At 41.1% G+C, this 26,665-nt stretch overlaps 1 protein-coding gene across 3 annotated transcripts in view; it reads right to left on the reverse strand.

Moving 5' to 3' along the window:
* The window catches only part of FBN1 (fibrillin 1), a 227,712-nt gene that overhangs the window by 15,030 nt on the left and 186,017 nt on the right, over positions 1–26,665 (reverse strand). The window contains exons 44-58 of one of the 3 annotated variants that reach the window (XR_004301028.1): positions 24,132–24,254; positions 20,303–20,428; positions 18,184–18,300; positions 17,219–17,347; positions 16,438–16,557; positions 13,928–14,053; positions 10,021–10,170; positions 9,574–9,639; positions 8,945–9,061; positions 7,138–7,257; positions 5,476–5,598; positions 4,237–4,368; positions 1,909–2,034; positions 1,452–1,513; positions 1,134–1,340 (exon numbers count right to left, since the gene is read on the reverse strand). Coding sequence is in view for 2 of the 3 variants with exons in the window: in XM_032417484.1 (XP_032273375.1) it covers positions 1,134–1,340; positions 1,909–2,034; positions 4,237–4,368; positions 5,476–5,598; positions 7,138–7,257; positions 8,945–9,061; positions 9,574–9,639; positions 10,021–10,170; positions 13,928–14,053; positions 16,438–16,557; positions 17,219–17,347; positions 18,184–18,300; positions 20,303–20,428; positions 24,132–24,254 (1,782 nt within the window). In the remaining variant the exon portion in view is untranslated. Of the gene's footprint in view, positions 1–1,133; positions 1,370–1,451; positions 1,514–1,908; positions 2,035–4,236; positions 4,369–5,475; positions 5,599–7,137; positions 7,258–8,944; positions 9,062–9,573; positions 9,640–10,020; positions 10,171–13,927; positions 14,054–16,437; positions 16,558–17,218; positions 17,348–18,183; positions 18,301–20,302; positions 20,429–24,131; positions 24,255–26,665 lie in introns of those variants that run through there. The other 2 variants (XM_032417485.1, XM_032417484.1) reach the window with 2 other exon arrangements.

The raw sequence follows: 26,665 nt of genomic DNA on the forward strand, positions 1-26,665 counted from the left end.
TGGGACCAAACTTCCTTTGGTGAGGGAAGCACTAGGGCTCTGGGGTGGATCCCCGGGCGGGGGTTTTTGAAGCCTGATAAGGAAGAGAGAGCCTTATTCACAGCTCCACCACAGGGAGAAAGATCTGGTCGCTATGCACTGTCGAGCACTGAAGCAGTTGTCCTTCCACATTGTGACCCATCTATCTCCTTACTGCTCGGTGTGGTGCCAATACCAAACAAGTTCTTAGCCTTCGATTGCCAAACGATCATTTTATACCAACAGATGTTATTTATCCTAATTCTTTCGAGTTTCCTCTGAAATGCAATTTTGCCTGCCCTCCCTGGTCTCAAGAAGCGAGTCTTTTCCACCATCTCATTTTCTCATCCTTGAAAGAAACATCAGTTGCTTTCAGGTCACCCCGTCCAATCCAGTTCTGTGTCTTCCCACATCCAGTTCTGTGATTCTACCTTTAGCCACATCTTTCCAACATCCACACAAACCCCGCTTACTCTCCTTCCTCCCCTCTCCCTTCTGATTCCTTCCCAAGGAGCTGGAGAAGTCTCTCTCCCTTCTCGTTTACGAGGCTGGAAACAAGCACAGCTGCTGCTGAGGATCACAGGCCCGGAGCTTCTCCGGAGCAGCCTAACACACTGCGACAGCCTCCCCACGTCTCCCAGGTGAAAGCAGCGGGTGCTTTTCCAGAGGCAACTGGGTTTTAATTGCCAGAATATCAGCATCGTCTAACTTCCTTCATGCAGCATATTTCAGCCAATTTTACGAGTTAAAATGCATATTGGTGGACCAGTCTAGGAATTTAGGGATCATTTATGCCATGGTTTTTCTAACAAATTGACACTCTGAGTAACCAATAACTGACTTACAACAAACTTCTGTTTAAAAATTTGGGGACTCCTTGTGATGCAGAGGCAGGAGCCCAAGCACACACAGCTTTGGCAACCTGGCCTTGAACATCTAAAATACCATAATAAAGGGTTTTGGTTGACATAAAGCATGCGCTCAGCCTAAGCCCATACTGCAGATTCTGTACTCAACTGTTTTTCATAAAACAAACAAGCAGATTCCCTGCAAGTATTTTTGGACCATAAGTGTTACCTGCTCCACTGGTCATAAGTCAGAACGCAAGGAAGTACCTGCTCCATTGGTCATAAATCCTCGGCCATGGGGGCAGAGTTTTTTGAAGGCCACAGTGCCCTGGAAGGGGCAGATCTCACAATGGGGGCCCCAGCCTCTTCCTCCATCACAGCAGCATTCCGACTTGGTGACAGGGTTCCTGTTGCTTGAGCCGATCTGACACATGTTTTGGAGCACCTCCGTGAAGCAGTACCCTTCCCGGTTGTCTGGAAGGGACATTATATCGCAAAGGGGACTTCAGGGAATTTGATGAGCATGACAAAGTATATTAAGAATGTGGTCAAATATAAAACCCAAAAAGGATGTAAACACTTTACCCTGGGTGAGGAGAAGCGAGAAGGGAAAGCTGGAAACAGCAGTAAGAGAGAAAGGATGACGTCTGAGGGAAACAAGACAAGAAATTCAGTAAGTGGCCCACGCAAGGTGACAACTCTCTCTGCTCCCTGAAATACGGAGGAGTGGTCATGCTATCGAGAGAGAGGAGCAGAAAAACACACAGAAACAGATCCTCAGCACCAAGGGCTTCAAAAGGCAGCGGAGAACGAAATTCCAAACCAGTGATTCACTGATACACTTAGCAAAGGAAGAATTCAGCTGCGGGGTGGTGCTGAGCCCCATGGACAAATCGCAGTCATTAAGTCCCTTCCAAAATAGGAACCTGCCTCAAATTTTAACCATTTCTATTATTTCAGATGAGAGATTGGGGTGCCAAGCGTCCCAGCGTGAAGGCGGGGGTGGGGGGTGCTGTGCAAGCATCCTGTCGTCTCTACTCACCAAGGCACTCGTCCTGAGCCGGGCTGGGGGTGAAGCCGGCATTGCACTCGCAAGTGTAGCTGCCCCGCGTGTTGAGGCAGCGCCCGTTCTCACAGATGCCTGGCTTGGTCTGACACTCATTCTCATCTGTGGGGTTTCATGGAAAGAGCAAACACAAGAGCAGTCATCCCACCCCTTTGCGCAAGGATGGAGTCTTTCTTTTTTTTAGTTCGCGAATAGGTAACCGTCTCCCGTGGTTCCCAATTCAAAAGGTATAAGAGTATTCAGCAAAAGTGCCCCTTCCTCCCTTCTTCCTCATCCACCAGACTCCCGTCCTGGGAGGCAACCCTGTATTACTGCCAGTTTCTCACGTATCCTAGAAATGTTTTTGGCACATACAAGCAAATGTGTGTGTGTGTGTGTGTGTGTGTACACCTCTGTCCTTTAAAAAACATACTTGATGGCATTTTGATACACTTAAATGTAGATGACTGCAATTTAGGTACACATACATTTTCCACTTGATAAAGTTACAATTTTCTATATCTGTCCATAAAAAGGATTCCCAAAGGATTATTTCAAGTGAAGGGGAAAAAAAAAAGATCACACATTAGAGAAATATTATAATACTTCATCAGAATAATGTCTGTGATGGGTCAGTTTTGACCTGAGAATTGGTCTATATATAATCTTCCAGTTCAACATAGATTACGTTTATTGTAATACTTTAACAATATTATTAATAATCATAATCCAGTCTCTCAGGTTTAAAAAAAAAAGCATTAAGACAAACTGGAGATTCTTAATCTGATGATTTTTTAACAGACTGAGCCACGCAGGCGTCCCATTCTAATGATTTTTTTAGAAAGATCATAAATAAAGTGACTTGCTTAGGTGCATCCCCTGCAGAATAGTTCTGAGCCCCCGAGGCAGAGATCTCATAATGAGAAGCAGAGTTGGAAGGTGACAGCTACAGGACTGTTGAAACAGGCTAAAAATCCTGATGCCCACGCCATCCCCAGACCAATTAAATCAGAGCGTCTGGAGTGGGACCTGAGTTTTCCAAGTGATTCCAGTGGGCAGCTGAGGTTGAGAACCACTGAGCCCGGAAGAGCTGGTGTGTGCTCCTATGTCCAAATGCTTTTTCTGTGCTTTTAAAATCTGCTCTTCAATTACTGTTTAATTCTGTATTTTACAAGGTAAGGGGATAATGAGATTCTTTTTTTTTTTTTTTTTTTTTAAGATTTTATTTATTTTTTTGACAGACAGAGACAGTGAGAGCAGGAATGCAAGCAGGGGGGAGTGGGAGAGGGAGAAGCAGGCTTCCTGCCGAGCAGGGAACCCGACGTGGGGCTCGATCCCAGGACCCTGGGATCATGACCTGAGCCGAAGGCAGACGCTTAACGACTGAGCCACCCAGGCGCCCCAGATAATGAGATTCTTGAGCTTCTTGACTGACAACATAAGATTTCTTTTTCTGGCATCATTGATTATTAAAAATGGAAAGGAAGCATGTGGGAACTTTCTAATAATTTTCTCCTGTACTGATTGTTCAAATCAGAGGTTGGGAAACTTTTACTCTAAATTGTAGTAATATTATAGTATTACTGTATTATATATAATAACTATTTTAGGTTTTGCAGGCCATATGGTCTCTGTTGCCTTCACTCTCTTCTGCTCTGCCATTGTGGCATGAAAGAGCCATGGACAATGTCTGAATGAATGGTTACAGCTATGCTGCAATATGACTTAATTTACAGAAATAGGTGGCAGGTTGCAGGCCCCCGGGCTGTGGTTTGCCCATCCCTAGTCTGAAGCTGTGGTTTTCAGTGGAGGATCTATATTACAATCCCTAGGAAGCTTTAAAAAATACCAGGGCCAGGGCCCCACTCTAGACAAGAACAGATTCCCTGGAGGAAGAGCCCACTGGTTTAATGCTATTCCTGGTTCAGAGGGACCGGGCATCTGTCATTCAATGTCAGCGCTAACAGCAAAGCTGGGACAATTGAAAGACATTCCAATGTGGTGAAGAGAACCTAGCCTGAAACAACAAAAAGTATAGGAGTAAAGGAAAGAAGTAGAGGAAACACCTGGTGCCAAGTACTGGCAGCAACATGGGCTGAGAAGGTAGACAAAGGCCGGCTCGGAGGGAGAGAATGATGATGCTTCTGGAACTCAGAGATAAGCAAGAGGCAAGGGGCTCTCCAAGGGAAACCGTGACATGAGGGAACAGAGGGAAGATGGCTCTGTCCAAGAAGAACACATTGCCCACAAGGACTCAGACGCCAAGTCACTTCTGTCCCTTGTCACCCGACTCACTTGAAGCTCCTTGGGCCAGGACCTGCTTACCTACGCAGCCCTCTCCATCAGGTCTCCGCTGGTACCCAGGCCCGCAGATGCAGATGTACGTGCCAATGAGGTTCTTGCACTCCATCTGCTTCTCAGCACAGTCGTGTTTGCCCTCCTCACACTCATCCTCGTCTGGAAAGAATGTGCACCCGTGAATTAGAAAAGAAGCTGCACTAATTTCCTGCCTTTTAAGCATGAGATGGTATCAAGTCATCAATTTTCATTTACACTCTTTCAGTGTTAACCTGTTTCCTTTTGTCTCATGGGCACTGGCCTCCTCGGATTGGGAAGGAGTCTTCTCACCTACTTTGACCTTGATGATGAAATTATTCCCCAACTAACTGTAACCCCTTCAAAGGTGGGAAGCGTGATTGTTAATTCTTTTTGATGAATTCACCTAAAAAGGTCTTCTATAAAACTTTCATAATATAACAACAGCATTATAATTACAATATAATATAATAAGCCAAAGCTTCCATTATATAACAATTATAACATAATATAATATCATTTTATGTAATATTAATATGATATACGATTAGATTATTAATATGATTAGAATAATCATTGTATAATGAAAATTTCAGTTTTTATACTTTGAGGAAAAGACAAACATTCACAAATATCATATTCTCTTCTGGTTCTTCCTTCCTTCGTTTCTTTTCGTCTGGTGTGGACAGGTCTTCCCCATACCTTATTGTCCTATTGCATTTCCCTCTCTTTATCTTTCTCCTTCACATGGTCTGAGCTGAGAAATTTGGACTTATCCTGCATGTGATGTAGAGCTCTTAGTTAGGAAATCTGTTCACCTTCAAGAAAAATCCTATTTAGGTCATCTGAAGAGAACAAGTAGCTGCTCATTTAAGACCTTGGAGGAGCAAATCCGTGCTCTTCAAGGAGCCCCATGATTTACCTAACTTTGTACAGCAGAGCCTCGTCCAGAGCCACAGTAATTGTAGGTGCTCAGTAAGCATTTTTAATGGAATTATTTAACTAAAATAGACTCCATATGCTACCCCCATTCTTGGAAAATAACATCCCTTAGTGATGGGGATTTAAAAAATATTATTTAATTAATATTATCATACTATGGGCAGTGATGACCCCCATACTGTCCATGGAGTATAGCAGAGTTCCCTGATTCCCAGCCTTTCTCTACTGATAGATGCTTTGGAGAGACATTTCCCATCATAGATAGAGAGCCCCCCAGGTTAGATGACCTTAACATGGATGTCTCACCTTTGCACATCCTTCTATCTTCTCTCAGAACGTATCCAGCAGGACATTTGCATTCATATGACCCATAAGTGTTTACACACCGGAAAGCACAAAGCAGAGGATTCTGGGCACACTCATTTATATCTGCAACAGAAGGGAGCATGAAAATAATGGATCATGGGCATCAACCAAAAAAAAAGTCTATTTTTATCAAAAGTTGAAATGCTTCATTGCCATCAACATGGATGCACCAAGCAGTCTCTGGTTTTCAAAGAATCATAAAATGAGTTGGTTATTTTACAGTTGGTATAGGCAAGGGGATTGTGGGTCCTGGTTCTCCTAGCACAGTCTCAGTTCTGGCTTATTGTCCTGGTATAATTATCAATGTTATTTAGATGGATGGGCAATTATAGACCACCCTACATATAGGGAGCATTTCTGAAATTCTGGCTTTGAAGAGTCAAGCTAACCACTTGCCATTCCCTAGAGTCATATAGTGTGGGAATCAGTTTTACCCCATTCAGTCAAAACAACTGTCAACTCAATTGCAATCAGAACAGAAGCAGACCCATCCAGTATTGTTAACCACATCCCCTTCCCCATAGAAAAGAAATAACAGTGAATTAACAGTGTGAAATAACAGTGATTCCTGAGCCTAAGCAAATGGTATTCTGAATAACTTTACACTTTAGAGTTTTCACACTGATGCTCAAGTTCTAACCTTAAATAGGAATGACTTTACCATTAATAGATAAAAGAGATTTCTACAGATTCCATAAGTTTGGAACCAGGAGAATATGTTTTGGAAAAGCAAGGTTAAAACAGACCATCTTGATTATCATGTTTCTTTCTAAGTCCAGGGATGCTGACTGAGAACATCAGTGAGACCCCAGATCATATTTAGTGATAGCCTTTAAAGATTCAGCAACAACTAGGACAATGGGTATCAATAGGACCTATCTCTAATGAAAAGCTCGCTTTCATACCATTTTTATCCTCTACCTTCACCTCACCTTCATTCTCTTATGTGACCAGTGGTCTTGACTTGAGAGTGTATCAGAATTACCCGGAGGGCTGCTAGGCTCCACTCTTCAAGTTTCTGATTCAGGAGGTCTGGGATGAGGCCTGAAAGTCTGCATTTCTAACAAGTTCCCAGGTGATGCTGATATGACTGATCCAGGGACCACCCTTTGAGACGCACTGTTCTAGACACTCCCTTTCCTTCCCTTCTCTCCATACATTGATCCTACTAGGCATACTGGCAGATGCTTACAGAGTATAGACAACATTTTTGCTGTGATTGCCCCCAGATAGCTATAGGATGTTGGTGGTTATGTCAGTGTGCAGATGTTTCTATGAGTAGAAAAGAAAAAAGAAAAAGAGAGGGAGCATGGGAGATGAAGAAAGAAAAAGAAGGGAAAAATGGAAAATAAGAAAGAAGGTCACAAACAAGATGGGAGTTGTATCTAAATACTTGTAATGGGGAGACACCAAAAAGAACTCTCTATATTATACAGTGTGATTTGTGCCATGAACCAGGAGAATAATGATATGGCCCATCAGGCCTAGATGTTCTTTATTCTGTACGCCCTAAGTGGTATTTAGTATCAAGAACTGTAATCAGCCAACTACTGTCTCCATGAACAGAACATGTAACCACAACTTTTCTGCAAAGAGGCTTACCTTCACAAGTCATCATTGGACCAGGCTCAAATCCCTCCTCACAGGTACATTCAAAACCTCCAATCACATTCTTGCAGGTTCCATTTCCACAAGGATTGCCCACAGAGCATTCATCAGTATCTGCAAGTGACCAAGAGTGTATTCAATACATGATGAATGAAGACAAAAATGGGCTTGGACTCAAATAATACCTCTCACTCTATTGGGGTACTTTGATCTGTGGCATCTTGTTTGATCCTCATTCTGCCTTTACAAGAAAGGAGTGCACGTGTCTTATCTCCACAGATTTATAGCTATGAAATTTGACCTGCTAAGTGGCAGTGGCACTAACAGTGACAGTATCTGGGCTTCCAGCCCTCCTAGTGCTCTTCTCCTGAGCTTCTCCAACCTCCCGTATTATGTATGAAGAGCTAAATCGACCAGGAATAGATGCTCCAAGGGTTAAAACAAGGGTGCTCTCACAAGTCAAAAGTTTTCACTTACATAAAGCTAGAAATACATCTCCAGTCTGGCCTTACATTACATCATTCTCCAAAAAGCCTTAAACATGATGGATTTTTGCCAGATATAAAATAGAAGACTAAGCTTACACAAAATGAGAGACCAGAGGTTAAGCAAAATTAATACACTGGATAAAATCAAGATTCAAGAAGATTTTTTTGTTGATTCTGTTGAAACCAGATGGTTTACATTAGGCAGAAGAAAAGCTAGAAAGAAATATGTTTAGGGTATGATCTCTGTAAACAACCGTGGAGAGAGAACAAGTCTTACCAAGGAGGTCTAAAAAATATCTATGCCTCCCAACCCATCCATCTAGAATCCTGACTGTTCTTCTGACACATTTCTTGGGGGGAGAGTATCTTCCTTTGGGAAAGGGAAATTTTTGAGAAATAACATTGTTATCTTAGTTCTCTAGGATATGGACTAGTGATGGACTATCATCAGAGTTACATCTTCTGTTGGGTTCTGAGTCAAACAGTGAAGGCAAGAGGCTGTAGTAGAGAGACTTCGGTGAGCAGGCTCATTTAGCATGCACACAGGAGCACTAACTGAAGATTCCGAAGAGAAAACATTGACAACTTTGCTTTTGTTCTGCTATGAAATTGCATTTCACTGTCCAGAATATTTTATCTCTTTTGACTTCATAAAAATCACATTATCATTGAGTTTTAGAGCTGCAGGGTAATTAGGAATAAGTTAGTCTATTTGTATAATATGACATTCTAAGGCCTAGAAAGACTAAGGAATTTGCTTACGCTTCATGGTAATAGCTGTGGGTGAAATTTTAGAGGAACAGACATAATACTTGGATTCAATTTTGTGTTAGTAGGCATCAAGAGGTCAAAGGTCAGGCATAGCCATTCTTTGAAATTTTAATAAGAGAGCAAAAACGAGGAGTTTACACTATGTACATAGCCTTTCACATTACTAAATGTAATAAAATCTGGATAAATGTTGTATTTTACATATTGAGAGAATAAGATTATGACCATTAATTTTTTTTTAATTTAAAAAATAGATGATAATGTTTTCTTTTCCACCATGTCTTCAGATGTGTCCAGTGTCTTCCCCAATAGACTGTAAGGTCCATGCAAGGAAGAAACATGTTGGCTTGGGTCACTGCTGTAGACAAAGAGCGTGGGACATGGGGTACTCAACTAGTACTACAGATGAATGATGCATGAATGAATGCACAAAACTTACTTCTGTCCCAATCCTGGTACTTAGGCTTCCTAGTATGAAAACTCTATGGCCTAATTTCTAATTTGGAAAATCCCTCTGGAAGAAACAGAGATCTATTACTCACCTACACATTCATTCCCTTCCAGAATGTAGCCAAAGGGACACTCGCAGCGGTAGGAGCCATCCGTATTGATGCACTGCCCATGTTTACAGACATCAGGTTCTTTGCACTCGTCCATATCTTATGCAAAGGAGAAAAAAAATAGTGAATAACAAGGTACTGTTTTTTAAACACAAAGGTAAACTATGATCATTTCAGCATCTAATCAATGAAATATCTAATATTACAATATTACCATACAGTACAATAATATAATTGGTATCTAAATGAAAAGTAGAGCTTTATTTTACAAGATAAGTGTGGAGAAATAAGAACAGCTGGAGGGGCGTCTGGGTGGCTCAGGCGGTTGAGCATTCAACTCTTGATTTCGGCTCAGGTCATGATCTCAGGGTCATGGGATCGAGCCCCATGTCGGGCTCTGCACTCAGCAGGGAGTCTGCTTGAGATTCTCTCTCTCCCTCTCCCTCTGCTCCTCCCCCTGCTCATGTGCTCTCTCTCTCTCTCTCTCAAATAAATAAATAGATAAATAAATCTTTAAAAAAAAATAAAAGGAAGAATGGCTGGATAAAGGGCAGGGAAGAGGCTGGTTAAGAATATTAAGAAATGCTGGGAATCCAGCACAGGCCACTTACCAACTGCAGAATCATCAGGCCCCACAATGATGCCACTTCCATAGGGACAGATCTGGCGGAAGGCCTCTGTGGTAGAGACGAACACTTGTTAGTAGACAGACCAATGGCAATTAGCTACAGGCTGCTTCCCACGCAACGTGTGGTGGCCAGATTGCCACATGCTGCACATGTCGGGAAACAATGAACCGAGAAAAGCCCCGATACCAGGGGAAGTGAACAAGGCTCCCAGAGCTGGTGTGCCTACTACTTGGGCAGCCCCGATTCATAGCACATTTCGGAAGAAAATAACTACCCAGCTCCTGAGTTAAAATAATCTTAATGAATATTTTATGTAGACTTACAGTTAAATGGTCTTATCTTTCCTGAGGGCCTACGTACAACCCTTCTTATTTCATAACCAGTTGGCCCTATGGAGGGCCCAAAGAGAAATGCAGACGGTGGACCTACCATCAGGTTCAGTGGGGCACAGCTCACAGGGATCACCCCAACCTTCTCCCTTCAAGGCACAGCAGCATTCCTGTTTGGAGTGATTTCTGGATTTGGGTGATGAACATTTTCCTCCTTCAAACTTTGCGTAACAGTAGCTCATTCGCAAATCTGCAGCATAAATCCAGGAGACCCTTTAGATCCTTTCCTACTGCATCATTACTGTATAATACTGAATAAGAAACAATCCATCCTGTTAAATGTGCTCCCTTTTCATTACAATAGGAAGACTGTAACCTAAGTGACTACGACAGAAATTGGGCTCAGATCTTTAAAGTCATAGGTGACTTCTGTAGTAAGATCTGATGAATACATCTATGCGGCTTTCACTTTATTTCTCATTGCAGCGAATTTTCCAAAATAACCTGATGTGAATAACAAAATCCAACACTATCACATTTCAAAACTGACATCATCAGTGACTTCAGGGTGGAGACATTCAGAAGTGGAATCATTCACAAGACCCCTGCATTGACAGCTGTGTTTGTGTGTTTTGGATAGCATTTAGCAAGCGTACTAGGTTAAGGTAGACCTCCCAGTTCTGGTACTTACTGTTGCTATCACACTATGTTGTTTATTCTGGGTCCCCTAAGCCCGGAAACCAAAATAAAACCCCTGATTCCAGGCATAGAGTAAAGATATGGCAATTTTGTGGACTGGCAAAAATACAATAATGGTCATTTGCTGAAGCAGCTACTGATGTAGATGCTGTCTACAAAATGCACATGGTGCTTTCTGCAGACTTTATACATGTGTGTGTGCACACACACGCAAAATACAGAAGGTTGTTTAGCTCAACAGACAGAAGGAGGGCAGGGAGATGGGTGGATAGGAGGCAGGATAACCTTTCTTTGAAAGAATGTATTACTTTAATATCAATTATTTTTTGGTGACAACATGGAAGATGGGATCTAGTTGCTACAAAATTCTCCAACATTGCTTGACATAATTTTGGAAATGGACTCTACCAATTCTTATAGAGCAAATTGGGTGGCTCTAAAAAAATGAGCTCATCCAAAAGCCTGGAGTGTTTTCCCTCAGATTTGACATCTAAAGCCTTGCAGACTCCTCTCTAGATACACAGAGGCTAAAATCTGCAGGTTTTAAGGAAATGCTTCCATACCCATTTTGTACAATTCCCCTTTCTTTCTTTATGATCAGGTATGCTCTCTCCTGTCACTGTTTCTCAACCTTAGGTGGCATATTATGACATATTATTACAGCCACTGATGCATTTCTGGTAAGACAATTTCAGAGCTTTCATTTCATGACAAAGGAGACAACATAAGAATAACTGAGTTGTCAAAGACCACAGAAGGAAAATTTTCATGAATTAAAGTAAAAATAACAATCACTCACTCACTCACTCACTCATATTTATGAGGCTCTAGTAAGTCAAATTCAGTTGGCCTTCTTCCCCAATGGATTTGCTCACCTTCTTCAACCAACTCTTCCAGATACATTTTCTTGCTAGTTTTTACTCTCCTTCCACACCTGTGATAGCTAGGACTTAACAGGCACCTTTCAGAAAACTACTCTTCTGAAAGTCAAGTGCAATAAAAGCCAGTCCTCATCGTGTGGCATGTCTGCCATCCAAATATTTGCTTTGCTGAGATGTTTCAAGATTTAACAGATTATGGTTTCTTGAAGGACACTCTTTGATTTGTTTTATTCTTCAAGTTCATTGTCACATACAATGTTCTATGTTTATTATTTATATCTATAACTATCTTAAGGTATCATTTAGTGACTACTCACAAAAATGTCTCAACAAATATATTAAAATTCAATTGTCTCTGTTGTCTTTCAGCTTATAATGTTTCTTTGAAATCTAGATACATTCTCTTTTCCTCTTATGACCCTGTTCCATAAAGCAGCCTTGTCTCCCCACCACCACTCTACCATCCCGCCTCCTGAAAAAGAAAAAAATCTAGCCATTACACAGGCTCAAACACATGAAGTTTACAGTGAGCCTAAGTGACAAATTCCCTTCACTGAACTTTGTAAGTGGGAGTGGCCAATTTATATCTGTGGCCTTCAGGTACCCGGATCTGTTCACCTGAGTCTTACCACAATTGTTCCTTCAAAAACATTATCTGTGGTTCTATGGAATTTTCTCATTTCATGGGCATAGAAGCCTGACTCCTAATTTGTCACCTTATAAGTAAAACCCAGCTCTTAATTCCCTGGCTTCAGGAAAATGTGTGCCCTGTGGGAGATTTACATTTGCCTGTGGTGATTCTCTAGATTTGGTTTATTAATCAAAGGTGCCTTGCAATGGGAAAGAGAGCTGTGCTTGCCCACACACTTGAACTAGGATTCACTAGGATGCCTGTTTACCAGTCCATCTGCAAAGAGCCCTTAATGACCTTTGAAATTTCATCAGAACTACAAAAGTCACTTTCCCTGCTTGCATTCCTCAATTCTGGCTCTGCCTCTTGGAGCTGAGCATGTGGCAAGGCTGCTCACAGCTGGGCTGATTCTTCCTGCAGCGTTAGCTTGCTCTGTGACAGGCCAGTGCAAATTGAATTAATAGCCTATGAGTTTCCTCTGGTCTGCCACATCGGCAGATTCACACCTGGTTTCTCACTGCTTTCTTTCCAAACCTGGGCCAAGCCAAAGGCACACAAAAACAAGGGAGTAGGACTTAGAATTTATCTGGCTTGGTCTGTACCATAACAGAGTATCTGCTTGAATCAAGTATCACCCCACCCACAAGCCTGAAATCCACGTGGGCTTCTGACAGCGACCTATGAGATCAGACCAAGCAGAGAATTCTCAACTCCCCCTTCACACTTCTAAATATTGAGTAACAAAAGGACCAGTTGAAAGGAAGGCAAAAAGTTAATCAATAGAATAACAAGAGTCTATGAACAACTCAGAAACCAACAAAGCTTATTACCTATTCAATATGATTGGTTGGGCAGGTATTATTACGGTTGTTTAAAATGAGGAAATTGAACTTCCAAAGGATCCAATGATTTGCCCTAGGCTACAGATGGCAGATCTGAGACCCCAAACCCAATTTTTGGAATCTGAAATGATATCCATTGCCTTTTATTTAGTAATACAGTACCAAACCAAACCAAAACAAAATAACCAAGAAAAAAAAAACCTGAACAAGAAAATGACAAACAACAGAACACAGAGGTAGAGGGGAGAAATGTGTGTGTCTGTGTGGGATTTTTTGTTCTAAATTCATTAAGCTAGTATGTATAAATGGATAGACACACACCATTGCATTGTTTACTAAAATCTAAACAGTTTTCTGGGATATAATATATTGTGTTAGGCTTAAGTTCAGGCTTCTTTTTTTTTTTTTTTAAGTTCACAAGTATTAGTCCTGAAAACAGACTATGTCCCAGCAAGAGTCCAGGTCAGTTCAAATTTATTTTTCTGTTTTCTTAGAAAATTTGTCATGTAAGGGATGGGCACTATATCCTGGAAGCATATCGATTAATCTGTCTTTTTCTGACCGAGAGTCTAGATTTTGGCCCACATTTGTACCGAGTTACTTCTTCAGAGGCAGAGACCATGGAGCTGAACTGTCCCCAGGCTTTGCAGTAGTCAGTGGCTCATGGCTGATCCCGCACTGACTGGCCTATCAGCATCTGTGTTCTTAGGGGGAGAGATAGGTTTAAGTGCCAGGGCAGTTGTTATACAAGCAACCAGAACTTGATGGATGAGTTTTCAACCTTAAAAGTAAAAATGAAATTTCTGACATATGGTAATCATTAGACGTCTGGGTGAATGAAAACTCTCCATCTTCTCTTTCACAAAGAATCAAAGCTTTGCCATGTTTAAGAAAATGAAACCACAACAAATAAACACAGAGTAATGAAAGTCTAAAGGCTTCAAAGGCAGTTACCTTGGCACCTTCTCCCAGTGGAGGACAAGGAGAACCCATCCGGACACAGACATTTGAAGCTGCCTTCAGTATTACTGCATGTGCCCAAGGCACAGATTTCTGGCTCTTCCACACACTCATCAATATCTAAAAGAATTACATGTGTCAAAATCAAAACACAATGGAGACACCATCAAATACTGAATGCAAAGTGTGGAAGTACAGAGTGCAACTGAGTTTCAAAACCCTCCCAATAATGAAGATTTTTCCTGGATCATTATGCTGTCAGTGGACTTCTAAGCTTTGATACCTTTTTAAAAAGTAATCTTGAAAATTCTTGTTGTAAAAAGGGAATCTGCAAGTGCCTTCTAAGGGATTACAATGAGAAACATCTCTTACCCAGACTCAGGTGACTGGCTAATTAGAAAAGGTAATTTTCTACCACCCTAAGCTAGGAAAGAAACAAGAAACTCCAGGGTCTGACTTCACCACTGCATAGGAAGCAGAAGCTTGAAATTTTAATTGTGTTGACAATAAGTTAGTAAGAGATCCAGGTCTTTGAAACAAAAATTTATTCCCCTCCATCCATCCACAGTGCTTTCCCCAACACCCTGTGCTATAGCCCTAAAACTATGAATTTTACAAGAATAATAACACCTGTGAAAATAATCTTGTGCAGTGTAAACTAAAGATATCACAGAAGATAGGGTTCCTTCCTAACTCTCATTTGCAGGTTAGTTTTTCTCAAGACACAAAAATGTCTTTCTTGTAGAAGCTAGTTTTTCTTTCATCATATAGATAATAGGAATTTGATACACTTGTAATTGTGATGTTTCCTTTAGCATATTAATATACTTTAACCCTAGGAAGGGCTGATTAAAGATGGTCTACGCTGAAGTTTGAATGGCTTGGGTAACCATATGCCCTAGTTTTCCTAGGAGAGTCCTAGCTTATGCTTATTGTCCCGGCCTTATTATTAATAGTGTCCTCCTTAAAACTGTCTTGGTTTGATCAATAAATACATGATCACCCTATGTATGGGAAAAGTATGGCACTCTTTCCAACAGACTTATCTATCTTTTCCTCTGATTTTCAGCAGGAATTTGTAGTAAAAAAGAGGTAAGTCTTGATTCTGAGCCATGTTATTTTTATGGAAATACCTTTTTTTTCCCAACAAAACATATATCTCTTATATCATGGGGCTCTTTATTTTTGCATTTGTGCAAAGAGTTCTACCTACATCAAGATGTATTCATATTATATGAGTTCCCTCCAACAAGGTTCAACTAAGAGGAAGTTAGGAAATTAATTCCATTATCTTGACAATATTGTAAATACCACACAATAGGTATATGCAACTCAAAGTGATTATCTTCCTGTTTAGGGCAAAACCAGTCTCTTCATCACTCTTATGTTATTACAGTGCCTTTATAATTGCATCATGTTGCTTGTGGTGTATTAACGCATCTGAGCTGCTGCTGATGACTGAATGACTCCATTCCCACGTGCCCTCCTCTCCCACATCCAAACTTTTCTTAAGAGAAAGGCCAACTTTTATAAAAATGCTCAAGTATTTCTTTTCGTTGTTGTTTTTGTCATTGTCGTTAGGATTCTTTCTCTTATGGTAGAAATTAACCTATAGGTGATGACTTCATAAGGATAGGGACAAGGATGGCGGAATGGGCACATTGTTCAGTATTCGGGAAGTCATTTTTCTGTCTATACATTTCCATTCTGTTCATCTTAGGGGAATTCTGCATTACTCATGGAGTAAATAAGGCTGATCTTTAGTAAAAGTAAAATAACACTTACAATAATTTGCATATAGGCCTAATTTTGATAAACTGTTTCCATTTAGAATATTATCACTTGACTATGATTTAAATTGGATATATAATAAAATTTCTCCATGGTATTAAAAGTGGAGAAAATTCTTACTCATTATGGATTAGATACAGACCTATTTAAACGTGGGAGCATGGACTAGGTGACTTCTTAAAAATCCTTTCAGCCTAGTTATTTATGAAGTTCTGGCAATTAATGTCCTTCATTTAGTTCAATGACATATGTATTGAGGAACGCAGTACTATGAAATTTGCTGAGAATTTATTTGTAGTAACACATTTTCACTGCTCTATGGGTCAAAACAACATAGACAAATTATACAGCCACATTCGTTGAACCTTGAATGTGGTCACTTAAAGATTTTAGCTGGAATCAGGAAGCTATTTTTAGTTGCAACCTATTGGCACTTAAAAATATGTAATCCAGGATTTTTTACAAGTTGCATAAAAGCACATTGGAAAAGAGTCAGGGCCATATGACCACCCATATGCACAGAGCAAAACAGTGTCATCAGATATTAGCGTGAGAATTGGATGTTCTTGTCTCATCATCTGAGTGCGAGAACATAAGTCAGACCCTCTGCTCTTGGATTTGTTTCTGATAAAAAAACACCAGCACACCATCACAAAAACTGACTTGGAGAATGCCAATGCAGTAACGAACACTGACAGTCCTCCCACTCTTACCTTCGCACTTGTCATTCTGTAGACTGTATCCAGGGGGACAAATGCATCTATAGGACCCGTCCAAGTTTTGACAGGTGCCTGGTGCACATTTTCCAGGTTCTAGAAGACATTCGTTGATATCTGCAAAGAAAAGGGAAAAAGAAAGAAGAGGTTCCCATTGGCATGATTTCCATCAAGCAATTAAAATTTCAAGAAACTGGAATCAAATCAAAGAAATACATAAAACTACCATGGAGAAAAATTAACGACTCAATAAAAAGAAGCTCTATCAGCTTTCAGAAGTGTGCAGTAGACCAACCATGTTTTATGTGACCTATCACAAATTAAGTATTTCCAGAAAAGTGTAGCATGTGAAAAGTCAGTGGGAATGCAGATTTTTGAGTGCACCCAAAGACTGTAGAAGAGCTTCCCACAAAGCTATTTTAAAGAAAAAAAATATAAGAAAGCAAATCACAATTGCTTATGGGACAATTTAAGTTTCTGTTAAATTTAACACTTTAACTGTTCCCTGCAAATGCAATAACTTAATTTTAAAACATAACAGAGAAATGTGTCCTCTCTCTCTCTCTCTCACACACACACACACACACACACGCACACACACACACACACAGTCTACAGGTAGGATTAGTGTAATTCTCCTCGGATTTTTTTCCCTCGAGGCTTCTGAAGGAAGCATAGTGATAGGGCCTGCAGGATCCTTTCATCTCTGGGAGCATTCTTCGGATGGTACATGGAGGGTACATATAAAAATTACAGCTGCTAATGAGGCCACGCTTACCCACACAGGTCCTGCCGTCTGGAGCCACCTCATAGCCCTCATTGCATCGACACTGGAAGGACCCCACTGTGTTGATGCATTGGCCATTTCTGCAAAGGTTCCCATTGCCAGTTGCACATTCATCAACATCTGCCAAAAAAATATCCTTTGATATATTCCAAAGAAAATGTCATAATTCCAGCAATGATCAAAACCTTTAAAGGGAGAAATACTTCTTCTAAGTTTCAATGGCCTTTGCTGGCACAGCCAAGCATTAAAAATTCCCATAAAGATCTAGTTTCTAACAATACACCTGGCTTTCCTCGCCTACGAAAACCTAACAAGATTACACTATTCTATTAATTAGAGATTGATAATTTATATTAGAACTTTATATGAGTTTCACTTTGATCTTCCTTTATGCTTCATTTTTAAAAGCTAAAACTGAATTCCTAATACACAGTACAGCTGAGGGTATTAAGTATTCTCGTAATTAGAAGTATATAAAATTAGCCTCTAGCATGCTATACAATTTGGATCATTAATCTCACTTATAAATAACATAGCAGGTTTTATAGGGAGGATTTTATAGATTCAATAATTGACTTCTTTCAAGCGAGGGTCTAGTGAAACATTGAGACAAGTAGGTCCACATAATTCCTGAATTATGAAATTTCTATACAAAAAATCACTTTTGTATGTTTTAAGATGTCATTGTTTCAATTTATTTAAAAATGTATTGAATTCACAGTACGGTACATATAAAAATTATAGCTGCTAATGAGGCATTTTAGTAAAAGTCATGGCTGTAGTTAGTCTATTTGACATTTACTTAGGACATTATATTTGACAACTCCTTTAACTAAGTGTTATGCATTAGAGGGCATGTATTTAAGAAAACTGGCCGGCACCCCGGAGAGGCTGCTAATTGCACAGAGCGCACAGGAAGCGGCCTTCCTCCGGCGCCTGCCGGTTTGCAGACGTACCTATGCAGTCGTTGTTGTGGGAAAGGATGAAGCCGTGGTTGCAGCGGCAGTTGAAGGACCCGATGGTGTTGCGGCAAGTTCCATTCCCACAGGCGTCTCGCTCACACTCATTTATGTCTAGTAGGAACAACAGGCACAGAGAAGCATGGCCGTTAACAGAGGAAGAGGCGAGTGGCTACCTGGGGGTTAAGGGCATTGTGGGGTTCACGATGCGTCAGGCGCAGGCTAAGAACATCTTGATCAGTGGCAGCTCCCCGTGAGCCATCAGCACGAGCCGAGGATCTAAACCCTGGGAATAAACCATTTCCTTGGTTGGCATGTGGAAGGAGGCAAGCTAAGGACATGAGAACTGGACAAGAATTATTTTACTCTATTTACTTCTAGAATTCTCCACCCTTGCCACTTTTCTCAAATATTTTCACTTGGAAATGGAAAATTCTGTGCGCATCTGGGTCTTGATTTGCTGCCACCTTTGGCAAACTTCAGCCTTTAAGATTCTCACTCCAATTTACCAAAAAGCAGTGAGTCACCTAATATTACCCAGAAATCAGCAACAAAATAAATCAGGTTTCTAACTCACCTGCTATTTTCAACATCCCTTCCTTCTTCCCAGTCCACCCCTAAAAGCCCATGACTAGTCCCACTACTGGTGACTTATCTCACCCTTCCAAACTATGCCAAAGTGATGGCACTTAATGGGGCTCTCCGGATACACCCTTGCGTTATTATTTGTCTTTTTATTGGTCTATGACTTTTCTCTTCGACTATTTTATAAAGCTATTTTGGCATCTTTTTTGTCTTTGCACTGAACCACAGCAACTTGCAACTTTCTTATACAGCAGGTGTACATTATATCAAGGAGGAAATAAAAAATTAAAATGAAAGAAAGTTGATCCTGCTGGTTAGCGGGAGGGAGTGAGGCAGAACGAGGAGGGCGAGGGCACAGGCAGGGAGATCCTGGGAGTGGAAGACAACACCTCAGGTTAGCCAAATGCAGTGTTCAGAGTTAGGATTTCCTTTCCTTTCAAACTTGGGACATGAAGACAAGTTATCTGTGATCCTAAACCAGAAAGCTCTTGCTGACCCCAAAGTAATCCGATGTGTGTGTGTCTGTGGCTGTAGGACCGCACTCGGATGAGTCACGCTGCCAGCAATCAACAGCTGCTGTCTGATTCGTTTTTAGCCAAGCTAGTGAAATTCTTCTGTAGGGCAGGCTTCTTGGTAGAGGGTTCCAGACAATCAAGATGGAAGAGGAAAAAAGACTGTTAGTGCAGGGTGCCACTGCTCTGCCGGGGTAAGCTTCCCAGGAACAAGCAGGGCTCATGATACTCCTTTAGTTTAAAACCGGTTATCTGTTCTGAAGAAGACAAAACTTTGTAAGAAGGTGCCCTAATGGGTGAACCCAATTACAGCGAAAGCTAAGCTGTTAAAACATAAGATTCTATTGATTCTTCTTTTTTCCAGCTGTGAAACTGAATCATGTTCAGGGAGTGCCCAGAAAACTTAATGGATGGTGCTTGAAAGTAGAAAAAGGAAGGAGGAAAAGAGAGAACATGATTGATTAATATTTGGAATTTATTCTAAATCAGCATCCTGATTTAGCACTGAAAGCAAGGGGGAAGAGATTTAAAATCTTGAGCTCTCTTCCCCTAGAAACAATGTGTTTTGTTTTGTTTTGTTTTGCCTTTGTGGGATCTATAAGTTTGCCTTTGAGGATCTGGTACAAACTATAGACGCTTCTCAAAAAATGCTCATATTCAAATACTCAAAAGCTGCACTCTATTCCAGTAAGGCAAACCCACACAGATTTCATAAAATAATAGGCTATTAACATTAATAAAAAATACTTTTTGTCTTAATATTTTTCTCAGTTTTTCCCTTAGTCAGAAGTTTTTCTGACCTCGCAGCCAAATGAGTATCAAGGAAGAGGTTTATTATGTTCAGATTGCCAAAGATTAAATACCAAAGGATGTTAATGCTACAGGCCTGCTTGTGTTTTTATTTTACAAACAGCAAAACTAATACTGGAGGCTTAGTATTAACTTTTCTATGTATTCAGATGCAAATGAATTTTTCAACAGGCTATCAATTAAAAATAAAATGATAATCACACACTCACCCAGACACATGGTTTGATCAGCATTTGTTTTAAAACCAGTGTGGCAAAGGCAATAAAAACTTCCAACTGTGTCAATACACTGTCCATGGCTGCAAATATTGGGGATTTCTTGACATTCATTGCGATCTGTGGATAAAAAGTATCGTTAAGTATCTTAGGTAGAGTTTAGGAGACAAAATTGCATTACATAACTTACTTCTAGGTATCATGCTCAGGATTGATCCTAGCTCTAAACCAAGCCAGTAGAACAGACACTGGCATTATATTTATTTTTACCTCAAAATTAGTTAAAACTTACTCTCATTTACTGGGCACATTCAGAGTATGTTAATAATTCATGAAGGGATGGGAAAAATGTTCTGAAAGGTGAGAAAATTTAGAATGGGGAAGAAGAATCCAAACTGGGAGATAATCCGTTTGATTATGTGCCTCAGCAATATCACAGACTGTGGAATGAGTTAAGTATTTTGTCTAGTCAAGTTCTGCTGCCTCAAGTCATGGACCTTTCATGGCCTCCTTTGGAAATTTGTATCAGAGTCAAACAAATCCCATTGCTAAGATAGGTTTTCCTGATGGACAACCCACACTGTCCCTTGTTCAAGTTTCACTTCATTGTTTTGTCTTACTCCTATAATTTTTTGTTCCATCTCAACAAAGTCTTCATGTGTACACATGGCTCCTTTTAGCCCTTGACAATCCTAATGATGTTTCTTTTTATTCATATTCATTCAGAGGAAAGCCCTGTCATCTTGCCTCTGCCAGTCTTTAGGCTCTAAATTATATTTATCATCAACTGAATCTTTGTTGCTCTCCTGAAATCTGATGATCTGACGGGAAGAATTTATTAGGTGAATCTACGAATGATATAACCACATGCCTACTTAATGCCTCTAATTTAATTTTTTAAAGCTCTCAAGACTCTACGCTTAGGACACGTGTCATCCGAAGAGCACTGTATCATCCTGGTTTTCCAACTGTCATAAAAGAGAGCCAACAGCAGAATGCCAACTTGAGTGTAGATTCTGTAAAGCACAGCAATTACCCTGCTTCCGTCTGAATCATCCAAACTTGCTGTTGACTTGTCTTGTCTACTGAGCAGACAGCAACTGGGAATGGGCACTTTTTGCTGCCCAGAGCAGTTGTGCTCATGCCCGAAGAGATCTGCCCTCTCTTTCATGTGCTCAGGCTGCCATTTTTATGACTACCTCCTTCCAATATACAGAACATTAGACTGGATGAATCACCATACAATTGGAAAGTCTCAAGTGAGCTTGAATATATCATCTTAATGGAGAAATTGGGATACAGCAGCTTAGGAGCTATCTAGAAGTGCTTGTTAACCTAACAAATTATGATCATTCCCATTGGAGAAAATGGATTTAAAATGAGCGAACTGGATAGGCAGAAGAAATTTAGTTCCATTGCTAAGCTCTATAAAAGGAGCTGATTTTGAGGAAGGGTGTCTCAGAGCCTACCAGAGTTGGACCGAACCTTGGGTGCCCTCAGGGAGTACTGGATCTCCAAGTATGCAAGGGACTAGGTCTGTCTTCTTTCTGGGGCCCACGGGAAACAGAGTGCACTAAGGATCTTCTTAGAGAAGGAATTAGGAAAATTCTAATTAGGAATTTTCTTTCCCACAGTGCCATTTCATGTTGGTTTTAAGAAAAGGAAACATGGAGCACTTAGAGGTTCTAATGGTAAAATAGAAAGTTACAATTTTAGAGAACTTAATTGTGAAGTTCACTTTGTCTGGAGACCAGAAAACTAGGTTTCTACAAGCACCAGGGTTTGAGCTCCCAGGAAATGATGTCTGAGGCAGAGATAGGAGGTTTAAACAGGGTTTCGGGGGGAAAAAAACACAGCAGACAGAGATCATGAGGAAGTGGCAGGGAAGGAAATGTCTCTTGCCTTTAGCTGGGCAGGACATTTCAGAAGGGGGCTACATTTGCTCTAAATATACAGCTCCTCAAGTCGGACTAACCTCCTGGGCTTAGATACCTACTCCTTCTCTCAACAATGTGGGTAATATGGCCAGCTGTGATTTGGGGTTTGAAATGATGTACTTATGAATTCAAATAAAAATCTAATGATGGAAAGGAAATTTTGGTTCTTTTCATCTTAAACACAGGGCAAGAGGGGTATTTTTGCAGTGTGCTTGAAAAAATGTCATGCATAGGATAGCATTTGAAGACATTTTAACGTATTTTAAAAGACATAAATGAAGATAATTCCAGAGTGAAGTCATCTGCCCTAGAGGCTGAATAATTGCAAAACTCAAGTACATTCCCTTTCTTCCGAGGATTCCAATGAATGAGGGAAAGTGAGTTTGGCTACAAACAACACTCACTCACTCACAGTACTTATCCCTGGTTAGTGCTGGATGAGTTTTATTTGTGCTAATGTTCCACAAGAAAATATGGCAGGGCTTAAGCTTCAGCAGGCCCTAGTTGGACGTGTTGTCTTGATGTATAAATAGCTCGTCCCACTTCTCACCTGAGCGTGAAATGGTGTGAAATGACACGTTCTGTATTATCAGTAATTCCTTATTTTGATTGGAATTATTCTGCCCAGTTTCAAAGAAATATAAATTAAGAGCAAAATGCAGGGAAGTGGTATAAATGCCAAGTTACACTAGGGTATTGTGACTCATATCAGAGACGTCCCCACTTTTCCTGTCCTGTTTTTTTAATACATGGATAACAACTGCTTTGTTGACAAAATGCTAAACACTTGCACATGTTCCTTTAAACCCAACAAAACAAGCCTTGATTCTCAAAGTGAGTTTTTGTTCTGCTATTACACCCTCTTCCCACCAAGGTCTAATAAAACAATGCAAAAATACCCTACAGAGAACAGTACACTTCCTACCACTTAATCACTGGTAGGCAAGGAAATCCAAGGAAAATCTGACCATGTTCCCTTGTGTTGTTTCATTCACAAATGCATAAAATATCCAGGAAACTCCTTGGGAAATGAACCATAGCAAAATAACACATTCTTCCTGACCGCCATGCTAAATATACAATGATTTATAATTACTCAAAAACTCACATGAAAATCATTCTGAGGTGTAATTTTGTTTCTGGGCTGAAACACCGGTGTTTTAATTTTGGTGCACTGGCTAGAAGATGCCATCAGATACTTAAAACTTTACCATCCATTTGAGCTAACTCATCCCTCTTATTTCTACCACATCCATGACAAAAGTGAACAATGAAATAATCTATCCTCTAGGGGAAAGTTTCTCATTTTACTGTAGGTGACTTATAGCTAATAAAAGGCTGTTAATGTTTGCTGCCCTCAGTTCTGTTAGATGTTTAGGAGCAAAAGTGGTGCTGTTGGTCCTTTTTGCTTAGTTTATGCAGGTTACTCTTGCTCAGGAGAGGTTCACTGTCTAGAATTGGGGTGTGAGGCTGGAAAGGTGACAACTTCCTGCCCTAAGGGGGATTATGTAAAAGGAAATAAAACAGTATTTGGCCCTGAATACTGGTCAGGGGACTGTGTGTGTGTGTGTGTGTGTGTGCACACATGTGCGTGTGTGTGTGTGTGTGTGTGTGTATTTGTGGGAAGGGGTGTTTGCAGCAGGGCAGGAGATTGGCAAATATGAAATCTATGTAGGCACAGGATATATTTCTTGTTTTAAAAACATTGCCTCTGTGTTTAGACATTTCAACAATTTTCTTTTTGCTAGTCTAGCTACTAGAACTCAGCAGTCCAAACCATAACTCAGGTACTCTTCAACCTGACCTTCTCAAAAACAGCCAGGTACAGGAAGCAGGATGAAGCCCGGCCATTGGCGGGCCCAGGCAGCCGGCGGGGGGCCACTCACCATTGCACTGGCCGGTGGAGGTGAAGCGGTAGCCGGGCTTGCAGTCACAGCGGAAGCTGCCCGCCGTGTTGATGCACTCGGCATTGCGCTGGCACACAGGGCCGTTCTGACACTCGTCGATATCTCCAAGCAGAAGAGAATGTCATTAGGAGGAGAACAGAATGGGGGGTCGAGGTGACGAAGCCTCTCACAGAAAACGGATTTCTACTTTTCTTATTTTGATCAGTTCTATTGAACAGACAAGGGGAACACTGGAGACTTATTTTCTAGTTTTCCTGCTTTGCTAATATTTTTCATAAATGTGAGTACTTGGTTTATGACCACATATGGACTCTAATAATGCTATGTCTAAAAAAAAAAAGTCATGAAACTCAGCTGCTAGGATCAGGACTTAGCATGGTCTAGACTAAATATACTAGGAAATATCACATTTTGCTCAAAGACCCCAGGTTTATGATTCTATCAGGTCACTTTTGTCCAGAAGGTTCTAGGTTCTGTAAGCAAGGCATCTCAAGATTTCGTGCACATCTGAGTCACTTGGGATCTTGCTGAAAGGCGGATTCTGATTCAGCATGTCTGGGGAATGGCTTGAGATGCTACATTTCCAATAAGCCTGCAAGTGATGTTGGTGCTGCTGATCCCCAGGCAGTGTGTTGAACTACAGGGCTGTAAAGGCTCCTGCTTAAATTACTGCCACATGGCAGTCAAATCGAGGAAACTTAATACGAGGGGCCGCACATAAAACTACTGAGAACAACCCAACTCTCACTATCAAAGAAAAGAATAAATGGGCATTGTGTGCTTCAGAGCTTTGACTATACTCAGGGGGTTATTTGCCTATCTTTTCTTTTTTTTTAAACCAGGTAGCTAAGATAGTTCAAATTCATGGCATTGTGAAAGTTACTGCATAGTCCAGGCTATGCCAGGGGCACAATACATGTTTCCTGCCCCTGCTCCTATGAAACTATCTAACCCGGGCTAAGTTAGGAAACAGAATAGCCTAGAACACAGGCGGAAGCCGGCTCTTACCACCAGTACTGGGGTTTTACAAAGTGGGCTCAGCCAAAAAAGTTCCCACAAGGGGGCGGCAAATACAGGAACTGATGCCTCACAGGTGTATGCTTTTGTGGCGGGAAACCTCAGGACGACTGTTCGTCAGTGGGGGGGGTTCTGGCTAATGTGGGGTGGGGTGTGCCTCTCCGGGCAACAGCAGAAGTATGCCTGCCTTGGGTTACAGTGGACCCAAGACCAGCACCACCTCACTGAGCAGGTCTGCCCTGGTCTTACGAGCATACAGAAACATAGAGGTAGCCAGTCTCTGGAGAAGCCAAATGGTATCACAGACAAGCATTTCTATGGAGCATCAGATGACTTGCTTGGGATTATATGCATAGTTGGGGAGAATGGATGCATGGATGTTCCCTAACTCCCTTCTGGAATCCATTCTAATTTCAGTGTTACTGAGGTGTGTATGAAATCGACCTTTGTTTTCTGATTCTGAGAGCTAAGAGTGTGCTGGGAAGTGGTTGACCCTGGATGAAACATGCACCCTGTTGACGGATATCCTGTGAAATGGAACCCAAAAGCTGGAATGCTTTGTAATCTCAATATCCACTGACTGTTACCTCGACAGCAAAGTGCCTTATGTTGGTACAACTGAGGGTTTTCAATCTCAGGTGGATAGCAAGGGCTAGGTTGACTTGGCAGTCATGGGGAGCCATGCCTATAGGTTTGGGATCTCTAAATGGAAGAGAACAAAAGAGGCCCCAGGAAGGGGGCAGGCATCCTAGGCAGGTATGAAAGAGGGAAGACTGGCTATGAGGAAGACAGCCAATGTTAGATTATCTGCTCATCTGTTGTGCGCTCCTTTCTTTTCTGCTGCATCACGCTTCCTCTCCAGACATCTGATCCTTGATGGCCTTCCAAAGCACAGGGGCCAGGGCAAAGGCCTGAGATGACTATCTCCTGAGGAAGGCTCTAAATGGCTCTCACCCCATTCCCTGCCCCCACCAACCACAGCAGGCAGAATCAGGGACTTGCGCCCACTTGGCCACAGTAACTGAAAGCCTGGTGAGGCTGGAGAATTTAACAAGCATGTGCTGAGGACCATAACTTTACTCATGGGCTGTGAGTTTGTCCCTAGTTTAGGGGAAAAAAAAAAGAAAGGTTTTTTAACATTAAAATGTTGACATATGTGCTCTAACACATGCTGTAAGGAGTAATAACCCTCTCTGACATGAACAAAAACTCTGCAAGAGGCCCCAAGTTTAAGTATTAAATAGACAATTATTCCAGCTATCTGAGGGCACATGGTATATTTAATAACCAGTAATGTCCCTTTTACTAAAATGTAAAAGTACACTATCTTCCCCAGATGTAGGAAAAATATGAAGTGCTGTGAGGAATGCACAGAATCACAGTACATCCACATGGCAAGGGGAGGTAATTTGAAAATGAAAAAAGGACCACTTGCACACAGGCCAACATTCTTCATATAAAATCGAATTTGCTGTTCTTGCCATTTGGAATTCTCT

The sequence above is a fragment of the Phoca vitulina genome, unplaced genomic scaffold (genome assembly GCF_004348235.1).
Source record: "Phoca vitulina isolate PV1807 unplaced genomic scaffold, GSC_HSeal_1.0 scaffold20, whole genome shotgun sequence".
Classification (NCBI taxonomy): Eukaryota; Metazoa; Chordata; class Mammalia; order Carnivora; family Phocidae; genus Phoca; species Phoca vitulina.